We start from the raw sequence: 20062 nt of genomic DNA on the forward strand, positions 1-20062 counted from the left end.
AAACGAAATTTTGTGAGCCTGAGCGTTGGCGCAGGGCTGGCAGCGTCACTTTCCGTGGCTAGGCATATAGAGTAGGGAGGCCAGTTCCTTTCGCCGCCTTTACCTTTACTGATAACTAACTAAATGTTCAGGTTTCTTAAGGCAAGCATTTTGAGCATATTTAGAACATAAGAACATAAGAAATAAGGGAAGCTGCAAGAAGCGACCAGGCTTACATGTGGCAGTCCCTGTATGTTAGCCTGGCAACCGTCATTTGCGTGCTTGACAACAGACTGAGCAGAGGACCAGTGCTAAGTTCAATAATTATTCCAACTTCTGCATTTTGTTGCTTCCCTGCCGTAACTGCAACTTGCATGCATACGGACTTGCAGGAATCAACTCGCCTCTCGCTGCAAATTGAACATGATAGACTCTGGGAACTGTTGTAACATTTATATACTTCTTTAATGTAAGACAGACAGTAACGTGGGACGACAATGTTAAGATATGAATAAAATACCCAGCTATGGTGCCATGGGTAAATGATCAGATATAACTACAGGGATATATACCAGCATAATATGTAAACTGGCAGACTGAGCAGATTATACTCGCACTCATATGGGATTTGTTGGATAAATGTGCATCGGAGAAAGACAGCCTGGAATAGGTTAGCAAACAGGGTAGTGTATATCCAGTTCAAGTCATGGGAAGGAGAAAAACCAGAAGCAGGCAGAGTTCCAGTTTTCCGATACTTACTGAGAGAGAGAGAGAGAGAGAGAGAGAGAGAGAGAGAGAGAGAGTACTTTCGGTTAAGATGTATTTACGGAAACGTATGGATCACTATTAAAGACAGCATGAGGTACCTGTTTGGTTTTCTGCAAATACCTCGCAGCAAGTATGTTCTGTTGATTACTGTATGCCTTTTTTTTTTTTTTTTTTTTGTCTCTGTGTAAGAAGAATTATGTAATGAACGATTTCTTCATATATTGATCGGAAACTTATGCAGATAGTAGTAGTAGTAGTAGTAGCAGTAGTAGTAGTAGTAGTAGAAGTAATAGTTGTTGTTGTTGTTGTAGTAACACTTTACTACTTACTACTATCATTTCATTTATTTCCTCCATTCATTTAATTCAAAGGGCAAAAGGGAGTGTTTTGAGGTCACGTGGCTGGAGGCGTTCTCGTGCTCCGCTCATACCTCACACTACATTGTTAAGCCAGAATACACAAAATTAATTCCAACCGACGTCACGTAATTACACTACACTATCACATCTCTTAATAATATTTGTATCTCCTCCTTGAAATCATTAATAGGAACTAAATGCAAACGATCAATTGCTCATGAATCATTAGTAACGTGTAAAAATCTAGGAGCAAAAGACAGCAACACTACGCGGCAACGTCATCAGCTGCTCGGTGTGTTCCTCTCCGAGACCTCAGTGCACATCAAGCGGGCGATGGTGGGATATGTGTTTCCCGCACTCCTGGTTCCCGTAAGCACCCGTATATCTAAGTGTCATTTGCAGTGAAAGGCGCGGGTCGATCTAGAAACGATCGTATACGCTGAGTCGAGCATGGCTGTGTGTTGAAGACGGCGGACACTGACTCAAAAGGAATGACGCTTTGAAAACATTAATTTTAATCTATAGAAAGAAAACCATCCTTGTCTCTCGTGGATTTTAGTGAATGGCGCGTCTTTCTTCGGTTCTCTTGAGTGTTATGTGCGCAGCATCCCACCAACATAGCACTTGACAACGGGTCTTCTGTGTATGTGTGTGTGTGTGTGTGTGTGTGTGTGTGTCGTGACTGGAAGGAAACTAGCGGGCGGTGTGGGGCAGTGAGCGGGTTGTGGCGGTGATGGTGGCGGCGAGGAGGAGAGGAGTTATGTGGGTGGGTGGTGGTGGTGGTGGTGGGAGAACAATCAATACAGTGTGGAGGAGGCGAACCTGCTGCCCAGAACCACTGAAACACGTGATATTCATGAATCCAGTGACGACACACGAGTATATTCACTTTAAAAGGATAAAAAAAAAAAAAATAAATAAATAAATAAAAAACCGAAACGTTAAGCCTCTGAACGTTACGATAGGAAATGAATGAATTTAGAGCAAGGACTTGAAGCGATGCAAAGCTACAGACGTCACAAGAAGGAAGACAGGGAGAGGAGAAAGAGAGGAGAGAAAAAAAATAAAAAAATAAATTGAGTACGGAGCAACCAGCTTAGGTTCTCGTATTACCAGTGGCTGTTGTGAGAGGGGAGGATAAGGGCCTAGTTACTGATTTTTAGTGCTGTGTGAACTGCTGTAATACACTGAGAGGAAAGTGCCCTGGATTCGCCCGTTTCCATGGTAGCAGAATAAAAAAAAAAGTCTGATTCGATTGGGAGAGAAGTAGGACTCCATTAAAGGGTTCTTACAAATCAGTGCTGTATGGACTGCTGTAATGCATTGGGTGAATGGGTACTGAGTTAAGTGTGATCTCTCTCGCCACGGTTGCAAGATAAAAAAAGACCATCTGATTTGACTGGTTGACGTGAGGCGAGGTGAATCATGGCCTCCTTGAACCGGTAGACATCATTGTGTGAAAAACCAATAGACCGCGGGATAATATTGGCGCGATAAGAGGGATAGAACTCGTAAATATTTGCGTGATGACAGAAATTTTGATATAACCGTGCAGTTTCAACCACTCCAGTTTTTGTTCTCTCCTTCCTTACAGTGTAGTTATATATAAATTCAATAATAACTGCGTGTATCTATGTAAATGGTTGGAACTGCAACAAAACCAATACATTTAATGGGGTTTATTGGAAATCCCCTTTTTAATTGTATTTGAAAAGCGCAAAGAAATATTGAGCCGTTTGAAAATCGCGAGACAATGCACAAGGGAGGAAAGAACTTGGAACAAAAGCACGCTTCGCTATCTGCCAGCCACACGCAAGGAGAGGAGGGGAAGGGTAGGAAAACGTTGTAAAGTTCAGCAAATTAAAGGACAAGGGGGGATGATAACGGTCGTACGTACCCTGGCTTTATTGATCCAGCTCTTTGAAGTAGTAGCAACGGAAGTAGCACATACCGAGGGTGTGGATGGGGGGTTGCAACGAGTATTGTAGCTCCCTTGTCGATAGTGCACACGTGGTATTGAAAAAAAAGAGAAGTGTAAAGACTTGCTTATGCTGCATAGAGTTCCAGATAGAGTACTATATTAGAGGAGTTTCGCGTGCCCCTGATAGCAGCATGACAACGGGAAGGAAGGAAGTCTCACCGTCACTTGCAGCGGATAAGTTGTGGTGAAAGTGTTAATGTAAATAAGAAGTCACTTGTGGTACTGCGTCCTGTATTCCCGCTTGTGGCGTAATGCACCGTGGGGATCTTGTTTTATTTTACTCTCCCTCACAGATTGAACGATTTTGTAGCTGGCAGCGGTTACTTATTTGTTCGAGATGAGTTCTGGATGGCTCATTCTTAGCGCTGTCTTGTTTGCGAAGTGATTACTGACTCTTGTTGATGATGTGTGTCGCTTTAGTCTCAATCTGGCGTCTTTTTTAATTCCCCCTACTGTCTTGACTTCTCTCCAGCTGGTGCAAGTTTAGAGCATGTTTCAAAAGACTTCACTGGCATAAAAAAGAGTGATTGATTAGTTCAAACCTTTTATTGCATGTAGTTCTATTTTGTTATGTAAAAACAGTCCAGGGTTATTCAAAGTTGTCATGTCATATGCAATGAAAGGTTGAATTTTTAATCCGCGCGTCGACGTGGCAGCAGTACACAAATGACGTCACGATCAGCTGTAGGTTGCTGGTTGCCACACAGGAGTTGCCTAAGTAACGTCAAGGCGAGGGATCCTGCTTAGGAATGTACTGTACCGTGGTGGTTGCCGCGTTTCGTAACAAGGATGGCAGGGCAGAGATGAAGGTGGCAGCTTTCAATGCCTTTCATTCATTCATTCATTCGTACACCAATGCACTTGTTTCGTTCACTGGCTGCAGGTTTGTTTTGATGAACGCTCCCATCTCCTTGACCTATAGAACAGAGGAACAATCATATCTGTGGAGTGAAGTAACGCATCGCTCTTATCAGTTCAGATTCAGCCGTGAGATATCTGTAGGGAAAGGTGGCTGCGTTAGAAGAAAGTGTGTTGCGTAGGAAAAACGTCCCGCGGAGTGGATGTGAAGAGAGAATGTGGCGGCGGTGGCCTTCAAACACTGCAGCTGTGTAGCGGGCGGGACGGGACGGAATCTTTTGTTGACATTGTGCAGGGGGCTTTTCTCAATGCTGCCGCGTTATTTCTTGATTTGCTTCCACATTCTGCAGAGAAACTTGCCCGGGACCTAAGTTTACTGTATGTACTGCTGTGGAAATGATGTCTTGCGATATCGTAACACTTCACATGGCATCGTAAAAGGGCGACATGGACTGATGTCGCTCGCTGTCAGCTTGTCCCCAGAAAAGCTGATGGTGACGAAGAAAAATGAGCATCCTTGGCGGTGTTGGTGAGGGTCAACGTGTTCCTCGGCGAAGGTTGATGAGGCGAGGCGACAACAGTTACTCTCCCCAACTTTCCTTCCCACAATCCCAAGTGGCAGCGTGTTGAACCACGTGGTTGAGTTGCACACGCCCGGTAATTAAAACACACCACCAACCATTTTACTGCTCAAAGAATGATGGGTTACTGAAAATTATGATGAAAATGAAGAGGAAAGATGCTTGTGTTGTGTAGCGAATGTCACGGAGGCGAACTTCCTGCTGGTAGGAATGTGTGAGAACGCGAGTGGTTTAAAGTGAATTCGATTTTGAGTTAAAGGTCACTTGAAATTATTATCATTCATACAAACAGTCCACATTCTTAACGAGCTAATAATAGAGATGGTCCGATACAGACTACGACTCTTATTTATTGCTGTTTGAGGGAACTGCACTGCTGCATCCCCGGGTGTGGCGCGCCGGGCGAAGAGAGGAGTGGCGGCGGTGTGGGCGGCAGCACTGCACCCAAAAGCAGTTTCTCTCCTCGCGTCGAGGCGGCGAGCCGAAGTCATCCTGTGGCAGCACTTTTTTTTCTTCTTTGCATTGACCACTGTCTTTGTTTCTTGCAGAAATTAAGGTTCATAGTAAGCCAGTAGATGCTTTCGGCCAAGTCGATATTGTAAAATGTGATTAAAATTAAACAAAATTGGGGAAAAAAAATAGTGTGAACTCGAGCGCTGTGATATCCATGTGACAGGAACTAGTGTCACGCGGCGGCCTGCTTACCTTTGACAAGTAGAAAGAATACATATATGGCATGAAAATCCCCGAAAATCCAATACTCCATGTGTGCTGATGGTGCTTGAGTGCTATGAACATGAAGTGAGCGTCTTGGCATCACATACCCAATAGTCCGTGCACCACGCCAAGACTATCCGGCAGAACGCTGGTCCAGTAAACATGAATGAAGACGGGGCCGCCACCAGTGCCGGTGCTCACGCCCACCAGTTGGCCAGGATGAGGGTCACCTCCAGCATACAGTCACCCACCACGCCCCTCACACCGCAAGCATCGGAGGCTCCCAACTTCCTGCCCCTCACACACCTTGGGGATGAAAACGTCATGGAAGGTAAGGTTCAAGGACTGTTTGGGTGGGAGGGTGAAGGGAAGGGGCGGAGTAATGGGGTAACATTGCTTGCAGGTTTTCTGTAACGACTCCATTGCATTGTCACGTAACTTTATTGATTGATATTAGTCTTCTTTCGTGGCAATGTTCGTCTGGCCACTTGTGTGCATGGTCCACATGGTCACTCCAGGCCTTCCACCTGATTAATGCTGTGGGAGTGTTTTGACCACATGGCCACATTACTGCCAAGGAATGTGACCTCGCAGTAAGTGCTTGTGGTGTGGCTTCAAACCGTTTCTGTGGCGCTGCCGGGTGTTGGTGCTTGTGGAAGGGACAGAGGTAGGCTTCCCTGAACACAATGGTGCTTCACGACAGCCATAGGCAACACCCACACTCCCTGTTAATACTTTTGGTGACAGAACTCATAATCCATTGCTCTTATTGATATTTTAGACTCGGTATTCATTTGTTCACTGCAGTAAGAAAAAAAAGTATCAGGCTAACAGGTAGTGATAGGCAGTGGTAGGTTAGAGGTACTACACTGCACAGCCCCACAGACAGGATTGCGTGTGTAGCCAGACTTTGCCACTTGCCAGGAGACGCAGCCGAGGTTTAGATAGGCACGTGGCGGCCCGGCGCGCCATGCCTTGTTGCCGGGCGGACCGTGGATAGGGAGAAGGCAAGACAGGTGATACCGTTGACGATTTCATCATCAGTACTAAACACATGTGTAATACCGACACAGTGCTCTCTGCTATGTTGAGAAATTGTGTTTATGTAATAGTGCCTAGTGTTTGTTTATCGAGCGTGTAAAAGACAACGTAGGTACTGTACTATATTGTGTTAGGTGGGTGTTGCATGCGTACTGTAGAGAATGAGGGTATTTTTTTGGTGAATGGAAAAGACTCGTAGGACCCATAAGCTAAGTGGGCAGCAAGCTTTTTTCATCTCCCTCCTTCCTCTCCTCTAGCTCTTTTTACTTTTTTTTTTTATTTTTTTTTATTGATAAGCCATAAGCTAAATTGGCAGTAAGCTTGTTATTAATTTTTTCTCTCCTTCCTCTCTCTTATCTGTTTACATTTTTTTTTCATAAGCCGTACGCTAAGCGAGTACCATAAGCTTTTTTTTTTCTCTCTCTTTACATGTTTCCATTTTTTTTTCTTTTTTCTTTTTTACATTCATTACTTTTTTCACTTCTACATACATTACGTACGCTTGGTTCATGGTGCCCTCTGCTCTGTACGTTCCTGACTGTTACTGGTTTGATATACTCATCTATCTACTATTTTGAGAACCAATTTCTTCATATCTCTTTCTTAAAACTATTTTTTTTCAAGCTTGAACCCAATATTTCCTTCGTTGTTACTGTTAGAAATGAATATTGTGATTTATGAACGTAAAATTTTCACAGATCCCTCTAACTTATTTAGGGGATCGAGGGGGACGCAGACCTAGGCCGGGAGGTCATTACGTGGTTATATTGGTAACCCTTTGGGGGACCAGACTCATTACGTCCAGTTTATTACGTGAGGCTTCGTAATTGCTTCCTAGCCGACCCCCTTTGAAAATTTTACGTATATATATATATATATATATATATATATATATATATATATATATATATATATATATATATATATATATATATATATATATATATATATATATATATATATATATATATATATAAGAGAAGATTAGACACACTTATGAACAGAGACTTGAGTAAATTCAGTGATGATGTTAATGCCTGATCAATCGGGTAGTCTAAGAGAAGAGTAGATAAATTTCTGAATAGGGATGATAAGTGTACATATGTAAGCTTGCACGTGTTATAGGAATTCTCCACATGTAGCTAGGTCTCTGAATTAAAACACTTCCGCTGCTATTCGGCACATGTTTTAATCATTAGCCACTCTGAGACAATCTTTCCTTATCATATCGCCACCTCCAAATATTGTACTAGCTGGAAATTGCAAAATATATTTTTTTTATGCCATTTCTTTCTTGTAGATGCTTATAAAGACACCAAACATTGCTTTTAGTGTTGTGAAATATTGCAAGCGTCAGTGAAACGGTTAACTTCTGGCATCACTGATTATATTTACATGTTCGTATAAGTGTCTTCAAGTTCGTGATATTTAACCGGAGCTTCATATGTCGGAACACTTGCAAGTAGAGAGCAAAACCTAGAGACGTCACACCAGAGAACGACGAAGCACGCACGACCCGCCCTATAATTGGTTTAAGATGCCCCAGATGTTGTTCTCTCGTTGCCTTAAGACGGAGAATGAACGGGGGACTGTCAATTACGTACTTAGCTGTGTTGTGCTGCATCTTTCTCCTCGTTGTCGCTTTTCTATTTAGTTTGCTCGATGAAACCAACCCACAGTGTATATTGATGCTTCTCTTCTTGATGTACCGTCTATAGAAAGTGCCACAAAAGACAACGTAAGAGTCCCGCGGTGAGGAGTGTTGTGGTGTGCGTCAGGCTGTGATGACTGCCGATGTATTGGTGTTGTCAGTCAGTCCTCGGTGTTTTAACTATATGGACACGCCCTCATCCCACAGCAGGGCGCAGAAGGAAGAGGAAGTGCATGATTATTAGTATGTACATGCAATACACACACACACACACACACACACACACACACACAGAGAGAGAGAGAGAGAGAGAGAGAGAGAGAGAGAGAGAGAGAGAGAGAGAGAGAGAGAGAGCGATTACTATGGTTTCCACTCTAGTTTCACAACGTCGTTATGTCACTAGTGTTGGTTGTGGTGTTCAGTTTCTACACACACACACACACACACACGAGAGAGAGAGAGAGAGAGAGAGAGAGAGAGAGAGAGAGAGAGAGAGAGAGAGAGAGAGAGAGAGAGACACACTCATTTACCTAAAAAAGTCATGTTAGTATGTTTATTAGTGTGTCAGACCACCATATCTTATCAATATTCGACGATAACACAAACCTGAACGAGATTTGAAGTTGAGGTAATGACGCGTCTTCAGAAACACATTGCTCTCTCATCACGACAACTTTCAAAGACCACAGAGATGATTAGCCAGATTTTGAAGAGTGTTTCCCGTGCTAATAATGTATAAGTGTTGTTAACCTGTCACTAAAATCGCAAATACATATTTAAACTCCTGTGTCACTTCGAGGTGAGGGAAGAAGTGCCTCAGAACATGGGCCAAGGTATCTAGCCATAAAACACGTGATAAGGGAATAGGTACATAAGAACTTAAAGATCATAAGGAGACTGCAGAAGAGCGGTACAAGAGGCAGCCCCTGACCTCTTGAAACTGTAATCGTCATCCATGAGTTTATACAACCTCATCTTGAAAGTGTGTAACGTTAATGCTCTTACCACTTTATTGATGAGTCTTCCATTTATTTACTCCTATCTTGGGCATGGTGGATAATACGTTCTTTGGATGTTACTTAAGTTGATATGGTGAATGAATAGGAAAGGATGAAATATTGTTATGTAAGGGTTGATGTTTCTGACTCTTGACAAATATGATTGATACACGATGTTTTTGTGTAGTGTGGTTTCATTCCAGAGAGAGAGAGAGAGAGAGAGAGAGAGACGCTACAAAAATGTTCATGCCGTCATTCCAGAAAACATTATCTCGTTTTACTCCTTCCATGTTGCCTTGTTTCTCCATTTTTAGCCTCCTCCTCCTCCTCCTCCTCGTCGTCGTCGTCTTCTTCCCCCAAAATGACTACCTATGTCGTTCTCTCTCTCTCTCTCTCGCTCTCTCTCTCTCTCTCTCTCTCTCTCTCTCTCTCTCTCTCTCTCTCTCTCTCTCTCTCTCTCTCTCTCTCTCTGGTGTGGTTTTGTGAATGTTAGGATTTTTTATTTATTTATTTATTTATTTATTTATTTATTTATTTATTTTTCTTCATTTACTGGTAGAAGATAACGTGCGGCGAGTGCTTGGCCGGACATCGCCTCCTCCCCCTCACCGCACACTTAGGCACACGCGCAGCCTTAACAGTTTCACCAAGTACTTGAGTAATGACGAGGCGGCCACAACAAAAGGGTGAAAGTATGGAAAGTCCAGCTGCGGATTGTTATTTTTGTCTTGTTTTGCCTGCCCTTATCACCTCGAGTGCTTGGGAGTGTTAGTGAGCATCATCAGTATTTTATCAAAGCAGGTGTGCGTGGTGACCAGGAAGAGGTGCATAGTAATGAGTTTAGTGACAGCATTCAAAGGAACCTGCCAGCTTTAGTTACCACCATATTCTGAATCACCTCTGCGCCGCATCTTCACTACTTCTAAAAAAAGGCTGTAAATGAAGTGACACAGGTTTTTAAGGGTGTTTTTTTACGCTTCTAGTGACAGATTAAAAAGATTTCTACATTATTTACAGGAGAAACACCCTTGAAAACCCTGGTGATCATCTCTGGGGCCTTTAAAATGCTCGTGGTGAGAGGGCGGAGCGTTTCTGAATACGAGTCTTTGGAACGTATGAACACTAAGAGAAAGCCAGTTATGAGCATAGTGGCAGACCTTGTGTAATTATTTTGTGAGTATAATTCGTATATACCTAAATATTCATATAATCTCTGTACATATATTTTTGTCCAAACAATAAAAACTCGGTAGCGGAGTTCTTTTCTATTTGTTTTTCTTGAATATTCCGTATCGACTGTTAGGTATTTTAATAATTCATCGTTCTGTTCATATATATACTTTTTTTACTGATATCTGAAAGTTCCTTGTTGATTCGAGAATAAAAAGATATATAACAGTATTTCGTCATTTACCACCGTTCATAATTTTTTTTTCTCTGAACTCTGAAAGCTCTTTGTTGATTGTGGAATAAAGATTTGATAGCGGAGGTTTAGATAATTTACAGCGCCATTTGAGAACCGGTTTCTTCCGACTTTAAAACTCCTTTCATTATGCTTGAACCCGTTGCTTCTTGGAATTTAAGTTCGGATTCCGTTAACATAGATGCGGAAGTCCAAGAATGAATACCTCTCATTTCAGTGTTGACTTACGTGTTGTTGATGGACGGCTGCCCATAATGCCACTGCCTTTCACCCACTTTCTTAAACATTCTGTCATCTCATCGCGATTGTTTTCAAAGGTCACAGAGTTGACTAGCCGACCTCTAGTAGATTATTTTTTATTTTTTATTTTTTTTTATAATATAGAATTCTTGTTGATCTAATACCAGAATCATAAAAGTACTTAAGACCTCTATGACTTCTACTAGACTTTGGTGAAGGTAGTGGAGAGAAGGCACTAACGAGGGAGGTTTCAAGACACTTATCCTTCAATTTTTGACTACCGCTTTGGACCTTTTTCTGGGACTGGCATCTCAGTGGACTTTTTTTTTTTTAATTGGATTTTTGTTGCTCTTGGCCAGTGTCCCTCCTACATAAAAAAAAAAAAAAAGTATTTGTAAGGATAAAAATCCTGTTCTTTGCCTTACTTCCTTTCAACCACTCTATACTTCCTTCTAAATACCTTTTCTTTCACCCAACCTGTCTATCCGCCACCATCTCCCCCTCCCTCCTTGCAACTTTGACTTATAGTTTCGGAGCGAGGAAGCAAACGTACTCCGCTTATTATTCTTCCTAATGTAACACTTCTCTGGTTGAGGTGTTTATGTTCTAGAGAAAGGCTCGCAGTGTTTCCCTGGTGATGTACGAGTGTGGGTGAGGCAGGCGGTGGCCACAGTCATATCTCAGGAGCTAACCAGCACTCCAGCACCGTGACCGCAGGAGGCCCTTGTGTCCTCCAAGCCGCGCCGCCGGCAACACTTCTGGCTCTCTGATTTCTCACAACCTATATTCCGCTTTCTACATTTCTAATGGCGAGACGGTCCACGCTATCTTTCCCTTTTCCCAACACACACACACACACACACACACACACACACACACACACACACACACGGTGAACATAGCATAACGTTTTTAATAGGATTTCACTGCTCAGGTTCACCAACACGACCGTGTCTGAAAAGAGGCGAGGCTGTAATGTGTCTTGTTAGGGTAACCGTGCAGGGATCACGGAACGCTCCCACCAACAGACCTATTTTTGAAGGGAGCTTTGTGTAACCTAGCGGCGGTGGCAGGTAAACACGTCTCGTTTAGGATAGTCACATTTCTACTCCTCAGAAGACAGGTAGTGTCATTATTGAGATAGTCAGCTGACGTGTCGAGGTGAGCATTACTAAACTATAATATTGAAGTTTGTATTTTTTCTTTATTTCATAACAGTGTCTTCACAGTTCACAGCAAAGAGCAACGTCAAAACTAGATCAATAAATGTATTTATTTATTTGTTTATTATTTTTTTGATGCAATTTTAGCATTAAGTAGTAACGAAAGGCATTAAAAACTATCAACCTTTTACGTAATTTTTCATTGCGTTGTAGAGAATGGGGAAAATTCTACCAGGATGCATTTCTAAAGCATGTAGTTAGGAGTAACATAAAAATCAAACAATTTAGTTATCTTTCTTTTACAACAAAGCGAGTTAATAGTGCGTACTAAAGAAAAGCATTTCATTATAAGTAACTTAAAAAATAGCTATTTTCTTTCTTCCTTAACAAGATGCGTCCAAACAGTGAGTTGTTATGGAGGAAACTGTTGCTCATCTACGGCTGACTGATACGTGACTGTATATGAACTCTCGGGGTGGAACTCTTTTTAAGGCCACGATGCAGCATGGCCGCCACGGTGCGTCCTCAACACTGGAAAACAACTTAAGCCCCCGCGGCCTTTAGTGAATCTGTGCCAGGGTCGCTGCCGACGGTTACGTCCCCACACAGTAAGATTACCTCTGGTTGGCGCGGCACGAATTTGTTACGGTGCCAATATTCAGTCAATAATTTGTTTTTACACGAGATTATAATGAAGTTTGCTTTGTATTTATTATATATATATTTTTTTTATTTATTGTCTCAGCTCTACAAGGCGTAAAACAGGATACAGTCATTGCCTTTAACAAAATCGTGTCGCAACAAAATCTTATTGAGTGATGATCATGAAGAGTTTACGTAACTTTTCCTGTTGTGCGAAGAGATACGAGTATGGACGTTTCATCTCTAAATCTGTGGCTGCTTGTAACTTGCGCTTTGTGTGATGTCACCTTTTGATCAAGCATTTCATTCACTGCCTGGACCATTCATGGACTCGTCTGTGTCGATAACAATGCATAACTGATGTGTTCACTTCATCCAAAACCTCTAACAGTAAATTTAGTTTTCGTGCATGACTAGTTAAAAGATTACCTTAAGCACTGAATAAGTTGACTTCTTCTCTTGTGTTGATTTAAAAATGCCATAGGAAGTACATCGAAAACAATTACTGCAAAGCGTTCTGCCAAGGAAGCCCCCACGAAACCCTGCCTGTTCCTGTGGTTGGTTTTTGTCTAAAGTTCATCATATATAATCTATTAGCGAAGACCCAGGAGAAAATTGGACATCGATTGGATCACGGCGCCGCCATAGCGAGGGCACATGGCGCAGGCTGGCTAGGGTTACGAGAGGGCGGCGCCTCCCACGAACTGCCTGAGGAGGGATCGAATCGGAACCTTTGTGCGGCGAACCACCTGGCCGGGAGAAAGGCTTGTGTTTATCCGATAAGCCGATGGAATGATAATTACTTATATACGTAGACAATTATGTTAGTGTTGCATTACATTGTCTTCTCCTCGATTACAAAACAAAATGGTGCTTAATGTGTTGAAAATGTGAAAGGGAATATAAGCTGTAAATTCTCATCACTATTACCATCCTCGCCTGCTGTCTTCCTGTCATAACACAGCAGAGCCCATCTGTTGTTACATCTATTAGTCTGACATCATATAATAGAGGAATTAGTGATACTTAAACTTCACAAATTAACCTTAAATACTGAATAATTTATAAACGAAGCAGTCTCGCCATGGCCTTGCACTGTGCAGCAATGGAGGATGGACAACGCCAGAATAAGAGAAAGTCGGACAGTTTAATTCATGGTTTGGGCAGCGACACGTATGCAGGAGGTGCTGTGCGTAGGACGGCTGACCTTTGCCACACTCCTTTTGTCCCCGCGCTCATCTTGCATTCCAGAAAAGTTAAAAGTTAGACGTACAGAATATTTATTGTGCAGGACCGAAGCTTGAGTTGTGAGGGAGAGTTTTTCCTTTCTTTTTTCTGGGTTGTGATGCGTCAAGGGCCAGCAGTTCTCTGATGGTGTCTCATGGTGTGTTACCTGACCTAAGTATTGCTTTGTGATAATTATGAAAGCTTCCGACAGACACTACATTTAATTTTCAATGTTTTCTCATTAGTGAATGCGTTTGCTCCACAGTAATATCATAAAAGCATATATTTTTCATGAAAATAAGTGTCTCATAAAGCTTCCTTTCCATCACATTAATCACGGTGACATCCAGTGGCGCTATTAATTGTGTGTACGCACTCTTAAAGGACAGATTAATTAATTGGACTACTAGATAGTTAACAGTAAAGACGAAATAAGAGATTTACGTGAAGAGAAAAGCTGGTATGTAGATCACGGGCAAAGTATTGGTAAATGAATGGGGCGTGACCCTCCGCTGGGTGGTGTGGGGCAAGGTCAGCTGAGTGGCCATCCATTCCTCTACCTTGGAGTGGCGTGTCTCATACACCAAGCCACCCACCAGCCGCTGAGGAGACGCTGGATGGTGGAGAGAAAGAGAAAAGCTTGAAGGAAACGAATGAGAAACCACGGAGAGAAGGTTTAGAAATTTAAAGCTGAGCCTCCCATGTGAGTGAGTGATGTTGACAAGATTTCTGTGGTCTGAGTGCCGCCGGGTGCAGGGACGTGAATGTGTGTCCACCATCCACCCCAGCTGAGCTCCCCTGCCTCACCGATCGCTGCCAAGCCAAGTCACCCCTGAGTGTTGGGTGACAGGGTGAAACGAAATGGGTGAAGCTGTTGGCCTTGCTTCTTAGGCTTGTATTCTGAAACGCTTTGCTCTCTCATCATGGCTGTTTTCAAAGGCCACTGTGATTATTAGCTGAGTTCCTAAGAGTGTTTTTCTTGTTAATAACGTAGAAATTTTTGTTAATCTGTCTCTTGGCCCACAGAAACACTGAGTAACCTGTATAACTTCAATTAGAGCCTTTTGAGATTGGTCGAGGTGCGGCGCGGAAGTGTTTCAGAATATGGTTCTTAGCCTCGGTTGTCTGAGCAACACAAAGGAAGAACAAACAGTACTGTACCAAACCTTTTAGCCCTTACAAGACTGCGATAACCTACACGACCTAATGAACACATGTGGGGAATGCAGAGACGTGCCAAGTGATAGTGTAATGAGCGTTGAGTCTGTCATGGTGGCGATGGTGCTAGTCAGTGGCGAGAGGTGAATCGGAAGTGAAGTTCCTCTCAGCTATGGTGACTTGGTGTGTTTTGGGAATACCGGTGACTAAGCTATGGGTCTAGGGAGGGACGCCGGAAGTGGACCCTGGGTGGATGGATAACAGTGGCGGGAATGTGGGACTGAAGGCAAATGATAAGGGAGGAAGGACACGGACGGAAGCTGGAAATAGTCAAAAGTTGTCGCAGGAAAACAGAGGCTGGTATGAGAGAAAGATTCAGGAAGGTGGACTTCTGAGGAGGCGCTTAGATGATGAGACGGAGATGTGTTGGGTAATAGGGTCAGGACAGGGGGAGGCTTGGATAGGGGAGATGCAGACGTAGTAGTAATGGGATCCCGATGGGTGGGGATGTGGGGAGAAATTTAGTTGAGAAAGTGGTGTATGGGGCACAGGGGAAGGGAGGAGGATGGGGGGGATGTGTGATGTCAGTGTTGTCTTAGATATTAAGTCTTTTCTGTTTACTGTGACTTAAATCTCGATCACACATTAGCAAGATCAAGATTCAGATTCTCTCCGCTCCTGTCTTGTGGAAACAGTGAGTGCAGATCCGCTTTCAGATGATGGCAACAACAATGGGCCCCAAACCTCCTTGCTTCAGCTACTGTTACGCGAGTCCAGCCTCTCCAAGTAGAGTTTTCGTATCCGGCACACTAGTCTTTCCTCCTGTGCTACTGTCTGTCTGTCTGTGTCTGCCTGTCTGTTTGTCTGTCTGTCTGGACGGCGCGGCGTGGTCTGACTCAGGCACGTCATGGCAAATAGCAGTTTCAGTGTGTGTAGTTATAGTTGATTAATAGTAGTTTTCATAGGCGAAAAGGATCCTTAAATACCACTGATCATAGTAAGTAATATGAGAAATTGTATGAGGCCGTCTAACACGCTTAATGAAAGGGAACCAAGTGAAGTTTATAGGAATCTTTAAAGGAAAAAGTTGCGACGGCAGGGCACCACATCCTCGGCGTGTGTGGTGGCCATGAAAAAGAAAAGCAAAAACGAACCTGAGAGGGAAGACATAGAATAATTAATTGAGTTAGTAGTATGAAACTCGACTTAGTGGAAAAGAGATGATGTGGAAAAAAAATATATATATATATTAGTCAAAACATTACTTATGAAGCGAGGATTGCAGAGTTGTCAGCTGTAAAATGTACACCTTCACGGTGGTGTTCGTGACGTCTGGTTCACCCTGGAGATAACGTTCCCGTTGCCAGATATTAAAGGGATAATTTATAACAGTGTGCTAATTATTTTCAATGGAATATTTAGTGTGTGTGTGTGTGTGTGTGTGTGTGTGTGTGTGTGTGTGTGTGTGTGTGTGTGTGTGTTTTTTGCGTCGCGTGCTGTACAGTGTGGACATCCATTGTATATACTGTTTGAAATAACCCGGCGACATATTTGCTGCGTAGGATCCAGGAATTTTCCCAAAGAGCTGGTGAAAGTTGATGTATAAGTCGACCGACACACATCCGTGGTGGTGGTGGTGGTGGTGGTGGTGGTGGTATAATACGTATTTTTGTGTGGTGACTTTCCTGTGTCACGTGGTGGAGACTCTCAGCTTCCTGATCCATGCTTTCACCAAGACATTGATGACAGACACACAAATGTCGCAGATGACATTTTTTCATTCCCAGAATCTCTCCATAACAAAAATGTCTGTAAATAATGATGCAATCACGTACATGGGCATGATGACTCAGCCAGCCACTGAATAGCGTGTATAGCGTGTGGCGGTGCTCATAAACAAGGGCACGTGTATGTGAGATTAGTGCGCGGGTGTCACGGCGAAGGAGTGACCCGCACATGCATTGTCAAGTGAGGCGAAGCACCAATACTTCCTAAGCTGCTCGCTGCACGTCTGGTGCGCGTCGCTAATGCCTGCTCGTCCCTCACTGCGCCACGCCATCACGATCGTTGCAAAGCGGGTCATAGCTATTTCCTCGGATAGACTAAGATGCAGTCAAACGCCACGCGACTTCTGCATAAAGATATCTATGTGGCGCACGGGGGAGGTGACCTATTTAATAACCAGCTTGTCTGTTCTCGTTGCACTAATGGCTTACAAAAGTTGCTATAATCTGAGGTGATAGCGCCTCGAGTGGTCGATACGGGTCAGTATTTCCTTGACCTCCAGTACTGACACAGGCGTTGATCCCGCTAAGATGCAGACGTCTGTAGATAACACGTGAGGAGCGTGCCCTGAAACTGTGACACCGATGATAGTGTGCGCTTGGGATGAGAGAGAGAGAGAGAGAGAGAGAGAGAGAGAGAGAGAGAGAGAGAGAGAGAGAGAGAGAGAGAGAGAGAGAGAGAATGAAGTGAAAGTGGTGGTAATATAGCGAGTTATGGGTGACATTGCAAGGGTATTGATGGTGGCGGTGATGGTGGTGGCGGTGGTGGCGGCTGTGGCGGAGGCCGGTTACATACTTGGACATTTCCGAGGCGGGACTGATCAATACTGAGGCAGCACGTGGTGAGTCGCGGCGGGGACGGTTCATCATGTGGTTGCCTCACTCCCTGCCACCTTGCTTGTTTCCTTAGCCCTCTTCGCCTCAGAATATACAAGCTTGTAAAAAGAATGTTGCATGTTGTGAAGAGGTCGCGTAATTCTGTGGCAGCTTTCCTTTGTGGGCATTTGCTTCCACCTACTTGCTTTTGTTTTGATTCACATCTGTATTCTTTTTCTTGTGTTCTCCCCTTAGTTCCAAGGCGTGCTGTTTGGTACTGCTTACAAAATTTCCTCTGAATCAGTGGTGACTTGTACTTCCTGTTAACTTACACCTTCCTGCTTTGTCTAATTGATATCGCTACTATTTTTGAGGAGTGTCCGTCGTCTTGGCCACAACACATGCTGTCTGATAGTATTAAGATGTTTTATGACTGACTTTTGTGGATATTTGCTCCCACTGCCATGTTTTGCTTTAATTTACACCGCTAGCAATTTGTTGTGAATGTTTGTCAGCCACGCACGGTGTCTGGAGCTGGTAATGGTTGTGGTGGTGGTGTGGTGGCGTGGGTCTAGGATGGAGGGTGTTGGGAACTGGAGGAGTTGTTCGCGGCGGGTCTGTGGCTCAGCAGTGACCGCAAGTGTCCCTGTGTGTCCTCAGCGTTATGGTCGATATCCTCGCAGGCATTCGTCGAGGTGTCTTCTTGGTGTATCTATCTACGCATCTTTCCATCTTACTTACATAATGACTGGCTGAAAGAGTGTTGACGCATGGTTTCCTTTGTGGTCACTTCCGATGAGATGTCGAGCCGCAGGAAGTTGCAGAGTCCATGAGGGAGAAGAGAGAGGCAGAAGCAGGAACAGGCCGGGCGGGTCGAGTGTCTGGTGCTTGGGTGGTGCTGGTGGCGGGCGACTGTGACCTTCACTGGCCAGACTACTTACACGGAAATACCTGCAGGTGCTGGTGCTCCATGTGACTGGTCTGCATTAGGGTCGGGAACGGGATGGATGGAGTGGGCAGGACGGAACTGGACGGAACTGGACGGAACAAACAAGAGTACAGGACCTCTTCCTGTAGGACCTTTCTTTTTTCCTTCCATTCTTTCCCCTGACTTACCCATTCCTCCTCCTGGGCATCCATTTTTCCCCTCTCATTCCTTATTCACAAATCATTAACCTAATCTAAGCTTATCTTAACCATAAACATAACCTAACCTTACCTGACCAAACCAACCTAACTTAACGTACAGCACGAACAAAAACATCTATCTGTCAGCATTCCAGTACCACAACAATGCTCTCAAATACAAGAGAAAGATGTCCGCACGGGAAGACATGACCAAGAAGGAAATCTGTCACAGGGAAAAATGTATAGGGAAACTTGACCATCTCCCTTCGTCGGTGTCAGGTGGTGGGATTGGGCGTCTTGCAAGGAGGAGGAGGAGGAGGAGATCGTCGTATCCCGAAGGTAGACTGGTGTTTGGGTAGGGGGCTAGGGGGTTGGGGATGAGGTAAGCCGTACAAGATCCTCCCCTCACAGAGCTTAGAAGGCTTTGTGAAGCTCCGCCAGCCGAGGGTGACGCTCCAGGGAAGAGTGTGCGTGAGTGTGTGAGTCATACCTTGCTTCTCTCACCTCCCCGTCTCCCTCCGTCCATCCCTCCTCTGTGTCCTCAACGTTCCCTCTCCCGTTTTCCTTCTCTAGAGTAGCTCCTTGTTTTCTGTTCAACGTTCGCCACCGAGTTTCGTTTTCTTTGCATCGCGAGGGACATCATTAGGGCGTTGAAAGGGTTGGTGTTTTTGTGTTGTGTAGTGTACTGTAGTGTAGTGCTGCTGGCGTCTGTTGTCACACACACATACACACACACACACACACACTAATTTACGTTCCTTTCTCACAACATAAAGACCGGCCTTGCCAACACACACACACACACACACACACACACACACACACAGGTGGGGAAAAAAGCAGAACAGTTACAGTTTGTCGTGCTGTAGTCAGGTGTTGAGATCCTAGTGGCGCATTCAGTAACCAGTAATTTATATCGATAAAAGATGATAGGTAAGTTATAACTTCCATGCCTCTTCAGTCTAAACCAGAAAGTACCCGGAAATATTATTAATGGTGATCATTCCTAACATACTCCTATATTGTTGACTTGAATAGAGTATTGTAAGTACTGCCATTACAAGTCAGGGCGAATAAAGAACTAGATTGAAAGACGAGAAGTTTAGATGTAGCGGCCTTGAGCAGACGAGAAGCCGACGGAGGCACTTAAAGAAGACTAAGGGATCTACTTTGTTCTGCCGTGAAATAAAAACTTTGGTGACGATGGTAAGTCCAATACCTACACCAATGCATTCCCTTTTAACTAAAGTATATAGCTAAATTTACCAGAAAATCTTGTTTGTAATAATTTCAAGCTTATTATTAAATTTCCACCTTAAGTAGAGTCAGTGTGGCTCATCACCTGAATCACTCAATGCGGTCGCACTTCCTGCCCCTCCACATGACCCCCTCCACGCCTCGCCATTGTCACCAAACGCCTCACGCCTCGCTACTTCCTGCGCCGCTCCCATGAAGAATTGCACCTGGCAGGCCTCCCCCTTCCTCTCACGTGGGCTCTGATTGGCGGAGTCGTTCTTGTGTGGCAGCTAATAAGCCTCAAGTTGTGGC

At 43.9% G+C, this 20062-nt stretch overlaps 1 protein-coding gene across 1 annotated transcript in view; it reads left to right on the forward strand.

Annotated features, from left to right (window-relative positions):
• The first annotated feature begins 1330 nt into the window (after nt 1-1330).
• LOC135107067 (uncharacterized) overlaps nt 1331-20062 on the forward strand; it is a 79152-nt gene continuing 60420 nt past the window's right edge. The window contains exons 1-2 of the mRNA XM_064016678.1: nt 1331-1475; nt 5075-5574. Coding sequence (XP_063872748.1) covers nt 5406-5574 — 169 coding nt within the window. The 5' untranslated portion in view covers nt 1331-1475; nt 5075-5405. The remainder of the gene's footprint in view (nt 1476-5074; nt 5575-20062) is intronic.

This window comes from Scylla paramamosain, chromosome 14 (assembly GCF_035594125.1).
Source record: "Scylla paramamosain isolate STU-SP2022 chromosome 14, ASM3559412v1, whole genome shotgun sequence".
NCBI classification, from domain to species: Eukaryota; Metazoa; Arthropoda; class Malacostraca; order Decapoda; family Portunidae; genus Scylla; species Scylla paramamosain.